The sequence below is a fragment of the Rhamphochromis sp. 'chilingali' genome (genome assembly GCF_963969265.1).
Source record: "Rhamphochromis sp. 'chilingali' genome assembly, chromosome: 21".
NCBI lineage: Eukaryota > Metazoa > Chordata > Actinopteri > Cichliformes > Cichlidae > Rhamphochromis > Rhamphochromis sp. 'chilingali'.
Genome location: NC_137949.1, coordinates 9,221,413 through 9,227,895, shown reverse-complemented (window position 1 = coordinate 9,227,895; position 6,483 = coordinate 9,221,413). Strand labels below are relative to the sequence as shown.

The 6,483-nt window shown below is 39.3% G+C and overlaps 1 protein-coding gene across 5 annotated transcripts; it reads right to left on the bottom strand.

The window, feature by feature from the left end:
• Positions 1–1,140: 1,140 nt before the first annotated feature.
• On the bottom strand, positions 1,141–6,153 carry ankrd9 (ankyrin repeat domain 9). Of its 5 annotated transcripts, none has more exons than XM_080870051.1 (5): positions 6,078–6,140; positions 5,294–5,335; positions 5,057–5,156; positions 4,639–4,734; positions 1,141–4,160 (listed from the first exon to the last, which is right to left on the bottom strand). In XM_080870051.1, the coding sequence occupies exon 5, from the start codon at positions 2,679–2,681 to the stop codon at positions 1,854–1,856; it is 828 nt and encodes a 275-aa protein (XP_080726177.1). In that variant the 5' UTR covers positions 2,682–4,160; positions 4,639–4,734; positions 5,057–5,156; positions 5,294–5,335; positions 6,078–6,140; the 3' UTR covers positions 1,141–1,853. The 5 variants fall into 5 exon arrangements, with proteins under 5 accessions (XP_080726177.1, XP_080726176.1, XP_080726173.1 ...); XM_080870050.1 differs by having other exon boundaries at positions 5,294–5,329; positions 6,078–6,125; XM_080870047.1 differs by lacking the exon at positions 5,294–5,335 and having other exon boundaries at positions 6,078–6,153.
• Between the last annotated feature and the right edge of the window lie 330 nt (positions 6,154–6,483).

Below are 6,483 nucleotides of genomic sequence, written 5' to 3'. Positions count from 1 at the left end.
TCACATGATGTCTGAGAGTCTCTGTGATTCGTCACAACCCTCCTCCATATTCTGGATCCACTGCTCCTTTACTCCTGATTGGTCAGTAGACTACAATCAGAAACTTCAAGTACTGAAGTCAGATGCTGCAGATGATCAATACTCATACGGAGTTAAAAGCAAAAAGATCTTCATCACACCTGAGCACAGTCGTTGATTGACTGACACTTCAATAAAACCTGAGGACACGAGAAAGTTATTTAAAAGTGAAAGAAGAATAAAAGGAGTGAGGTGCAGGTGAGTCCACAGGACTTCTGAGTTTTCTGAGGGGAAACGGGTCAACTATCTCACCTCAGGTTGTTTAGGATAAATGTTTGATCAGATTATATCTGATATTATCAGATTTTATATCCAACCCTAACTCATGTCATCAAATGTTTTATTCACTGAGGTCAAGAACAAAACAGCCTATTTGTTTGAAATAAGTCAATAAAAAGGGGGGAAGGAGGACAAGAGGGACAGAGCAGCTGGAGCTGAAGCGAGTCAGATCTGAGGTCAGAGTTCAAACAGATGCAGGTTAAAATTAGAGTTTTGCCACATCACTGCCACAGTGAATCTAACCTGAGAAGAAGCTGACACACTGGGTCCTGCTGATCAGACGGAGGCCAATTCAAACTGGGCTTTTTCTCCAAAACAGAACTGGAAAAAATTCACACTAAATAAAAGATCCTTAACCATGATCAGATTTTACACAAGTATTTTATGAAATATTTCATTAGCAATTAATTCATTATTTCATCCACACCCAAGTGTCGTTTTAGCCTGCTGGATGGATGTAAGTAATCCTGATCTCATCAAAGTGGAAGGAGCGCTGTCGCAGGTCATTCTTCCCAACAGCAGTTAGCGTCTATAACTCCTCAGTCACGACGTCACTGGACATCCACGGTCAAACTTCATGCATATTGCACTTTTTATATGTATGGACGTGTGCAGGTATATGTGTATGTATATTTAGTGTGTGCGTGTGTGCACACTAAATATACATACACATATTAAATAAAGTAAAATACTTATCTATTACTTAGAATAATTACATTTATGTCTTGCATATTTCCACAACCCTTTATCCATAATCACATACTGTGTATGCCACCATTGTATATAGTATATTATCTTAATTATTTTTTATTTGTTTGTATTTTATTTGTTTTTTGTATTTTTCTTCTGCCATCTGCACCTAAACTGAGGTAATGCACAAATTTCCCTGCCATGGCGGGAGATCTGCCTCCGCCTTACACTTATCTTATCTTATCCTAAAATAATTTGAACAACACAAATCAGTGTGATTCAGCTAAACACCCAGACTGGATTATCTGATCTTGTTCGATCATATAATCCTTTTTTGTCTGTCTCAACCAGATTTCAGGATTTCATCCTATTGGATTATGGAGGACCATTTTAAAACTTTGGGCTTTGCTGCACATAAAAAAATAACTTGATTATTTAGATTCACAAAGATACACCAGAGTCTGCACTATTGATCTAAAATTAATTAAACCATCATCAGGATCACAAACACAGCCAGGAAGGTTCGGCTTTTATCGCCATCACACTTTATTACAGTTTATTTACAATTTATTTACAGTTTATTCAGGTTTTATTAGGTGTGATGTTTCCTGTCATGTGTTCTCGAGATCCAGCAGTGTCCTGTCTAAGCAGCTAATGAAACTGATTGGCAGTTAAACCTTATCTCAGGGCAGCTCCACCATACTCTGGGACCTAAAGCCTGATGCTTTCAGTCTATTTACATCATGCCTTTACGTCAATGGCACACTGTCCAGTTACAAGAGGATTTCCATGCTAATATGATCTCACTACCAGCTGTGCAGCTGCAGGAAGTCGGGCAGCAAGCTGATTCGGTCTGCACCAAACTGCACCAAAGAACGCAATGCCTGCAGCAGCAGGGGAGGCGGCGCCACACCTTGGAGCCAGCTGAACACTTTGTTTCCCAACAGGCTTTGCCAGCGCTGCGGTTCGTCCTGCAGCCGCTGCAGCAATGGTGGTTTGGGCAGAAAGAGCAGCAGGTAGTCCAGACAGCGCTGCGCGTGGTGTCGTTTTGACACGTCACAAGAAACAAGTCTCTGCAGAGCGGCATCGAGGCCGTCGGGCCGTGCACCCTCGACCAGCAGCAGCAGCAAACAATCGGCGTGCGACAGTTCCACCGCTAGCTGCACAGCACTCTTTCCTGCATCTGCAACGTGCGAGCAGCCGCCGCAGCTGTCCAGGTAGTCCTGTCGCTTGGTTTGCTCACCACAGTTCTTCAGAGCTGCCATCATCATACCGAGGATCACCAAGCGGTCATAGCGAACCGCAATATTCAGGTGTGGTGCCCCACTGCCGCGACAGCAGCAGTAACTGCACCGTGGCGCTCTGAGCGCGCTCACAGAGTACCTGTTGAGCAGGTATTGTGCATAGTCCTGGTGGTCATGTATGAGGGCGTAAAGCAGCGCCTCTGATGGCAGGAAGGCTCGAGGGTGGCCGTCGTCCCAGCAGAAGACCTCCATGCAGCGCATGTCTTCCAGCAGCCAGACAGGAAGTCGCTCCCGCACAGAGCAATAGAAGGAGAACGCCGTCCGCTCACATTGCCGCTCAGATGGAGACGAAGACACGTAGTCAAGCTGAGAGGACAGCAGCCACGGCATCACTGCACACCTGATGAGGTCTGAGAAGGTCTGAGGATGAATGAGGAGGTTTGATGACAGGTGAGGTGCTATGAAGAGTCCTGAGGAGGACTGTGTCTACCTGAGGACCTTTGAGAGTCTGAATAAGCCGACGCTAAGAGCCAATCCAGCAGTCTCATTCAAACCTTCATGCTAAGCAACTCCTCACTTTTGTACTCCTCCCCCACCCCCTTGTCAGCTGCCTGTGGGTGTTGATTTTCCACTGAGGGGTTGAGGTGGAGGAGGCGGGGGGGAGTTCCTTGCATAGTGAACATTGTGGCCTTCAAACTGCTGACGAAAGTAAACAGGAACAGAAATGTTGAACTGAGCAGACATCAATGCACTGTAAACCCAAATCAGTTGACTGAACTTAAAACATTTGTGGAAACTGATTACCTCAAAAGTTTTAAGTACACAAACTCATCTTTTCTAAGTATGGGGTACTCAAAATTTGTATTTATTGTTAACTTAAAAATTTTAAATTATATTTTTATTTTATTAATTGAGCTTTACTTAAAAACTATATACTTTAATTTTAATATTTTTGTGTTTTTTGTAGTTTACTATTTTGATCCAACACAATGCAATTATATTACAAACTAAACGCAAATTATATGATTATTAATTAAAAGAAATTTATTATTAAATGTTTGAGTGTAGACTAGTAAAAAAAATTAGAGAAATTCATTTACTTTACATTTTGTTTATTTAACATTTTTTATGGAAATGTAAAAACATCACTTAGTGTTTTTATAAAACCACTAACATGGACATTGGCACCATAAAGTGAGCATTATAAATTCAATGTAGAACATGTATCTTTTTATAAAATCACAAAGGACAACATCAGTCCTAATTGCATCTTTCTCAAAATACATAAATTCAAAATAAAAAGTCAAATACTAATCACTTTTGTTTGAAAAAGAAATGAAAAACAATTTTATAAAATGGGTACAAATAAAGATGATCATCTTCCAAATAACCAGAGCAAAGTTAGGTAAACTGATGGAGTTAAATCCACCCAAAGTCTGTAGTAAACTTAAAGTGCTTTAAATAAAGTGCTTAAAACAAAGTGCTCAGTAACAGAGTGCATGTCCTAACAAACATTGCCTTATATTCCTTCCAGAACTACTCTTTCAGCAACAAATCATTTTTAAGAGCATGTAGGCAGGGTTTCAGAGGTTTGCCGTCAACAAGCCCCATGAAGATTTTTTGGACAAAGGTAAATGTGTGAACGAGCTTCCTGGGGTAGTCTAAATGCAGAGCATAGATCAAGCCAAACAATAAGGCAAATGCATCTGCAAATCTGGGAATATCACGCATCACCAAGTCGCCTTCCACCACAATGGCCATGCTTGAGGAAGTAAAATGGACTGGACTGGTCTGGGAAGCGCCGTCGGTAACCACTGTGAGAAGGGCAACTGGAGTGTCAATGAGGGTCGACTCATCCAATGTGTCCGCCTGGAATAGACACAGTATCAATAAGTAAGGTTGGTTTGAGAGAATGTGACAAGCAAGACCTGTAATCTAGCAAAAAATTCAGCAGTGTAGTGGGTTACTTTGTAACGGGTTAGGGTACTCTACTTTTTTGAAAAATGTACATTAACGCGTTAGCTTCTTGCATTACATAATTAGTATGTTTGTTATTTTTCTAAAAAAAAAAAAAAAAAAGAAGTCATTTTTTATTTTATGACTTTATCTCAAAAAGAAACTAAATCTTGACTTCAGCCTTGTTTTTGGGGCCACCTGCAGCATAGCCGAAGTGCTGTGATACGCCTGTGCCCTGCTCCTGACCCTGTGTGTGTGTGTGAGGGTTTTCTAAAGAGAGGGTATTTTGCTTGTACAATTTGGTAGCTGCTAGGGTATTAAATTGTATTTAAAAAAATCCATGGTGTTTTATCTCACTGGCAGAATTTAAGTGATGCAAAAATACACTTACATTACATGTCTTAAAGAATTCTGGGTCCTCCTCCCGCAGGTATACAGGAAGGGCACGAAGCACTGCAGTGCGTTTCACGTTGATATCAGGCGCCTCCTAAAAAGGGAAAAGAAAAGTTCATTGAACACAAAGTTTTCAGGTGTCATTCTTTTGGGGAGAATACATGTTTATGAAACTGCATGACATGTGACTCTACATAATTTTGGAGACATTTCTTTTAAGACACAACCTTTCTGTCTCTTATGACAAAGAGTCTGTATCTTACTCATTTGACAAAAATCCTACACAGTATTTTAAAGTAACATACCAGATCAGAGCTGTAATCTGTATAAAACACAGATGTTCAAAGCAAGGAAAAATTGAGTTTTTATCAGTGAAACTTTTAATTTGTGTTAATTTTATCATTATCAATATTCACCTGAAGATCATAATGATTCAGGATGGTTCGCAGAGCCTCTGATATCTTGCCAGTCCGTGCAGCCTTCTGTCTGTATAGAGCCATAAGTCGTGGTGTGTGTCTGTCAAGTTCAGCGTAGAACTGGTCAGTGATAATTATATACTCAGCCATCATTACAGCTTTCAAAAATTTCAAAAGTACACTGTACATTTCATGACAAAATAAACACTTAGCATGGTAAAAAAAAAAAAACCTTACAATTACTGCTGTTTACTTTGAGTGCAGTCTTGAATTCTATGGCTGATCATCCAACAGTCCAAAACATAGGTAAGAATTTCAGATGTTACAAAGTCACAGGCCACCATTCCATTTAGTCATGGTAAACAGTAACCCTCTTTTAGTTTTAAGTTTTTACCATATAATCAACATTGTCTCACCATGTATAAATTCTGTTAAGTTGGAAAAAAAAAAAAGAAAAAAAAAAAAGCACAGAATACATATGAATTTACACTGCAGTTATTTTAAAAAACCAAGCCAAACTGCGGGATAAATCTTTGCAAAGACACATTGTTATGCAATAGTACATAATACATCAGTGAGATACTTGTAATATTACACAGAACTTCTACTTACAAACTACTTCTTTTACAGGCTGCTGCTTAAGATAGAAGTTGCCACTGCTAGCTAAGTCACTTTTGAATGATGCTAATGAGAAGAAGAAAAAAACCCGGCCGAACAATGAGGCTGCTGTTGTAAAAACGCCAACTTTCTTGCGTTGGCAATGGGTCGTTAAAATATCACTAAGACACTTTCTTTATGTGCAATTCTTATTAAAACTGTGTTTTAATCGGTTAAAACTGTAAAACTGACGATATCATCGGTTTGAAAAAGAGCGCGAACAACAGCGAACAACAATTCACTACCTGGGTCTGTGCTGTTTAACACAACGGCGCATTCAAAAACAAGTTAATGGCTGCAACATATTAATATACTTGCTTTTTTACGGAAAAAATAAACATAACGAAGGTTCCGTTTTACTTACAAGTTTCTCCAAATGTGCTCTCCGGTCGCTCGAGAAGGGCAGCCATATTGAACAGAATTTTCTGTCAACGTCGTTCAGGTTAGAGAGAAAACGTCATGACGTCATGACGTACAAATGCGGAGCTCGAAAAAAAAAACATTTACTCAAAAATCATAATTAAAAAAGCAGTATTTACTCTTAACTTCTAAGCCATGTACAATTATAACTGTTTGAATCGTTAAGAGAACAGAAAAGTTTTAAGTTGTTTCAACTTTGTGACGCATTTTAATTGTTGTATCCACAAACTTTATAAGTCAGGTGGACTGTTGGGGTTTACAGTGTGGTTATTATCTGTGATCACACAGATAATTATTGATTGATTATTGATCAGAGGAATATGCTGATTAGATTTTCAAATTTAAAATGA

Bases quoted from the DNA above. Each gene is read 5' to 3' on its own strand.
- ankrd9 (XM_080870047.1), bottom strand. From the start codon at position 2,681: ATGCCGTGGCTGCTGTCCTCTCAGCTTGACTACGTGTCTTCGTCTCCA.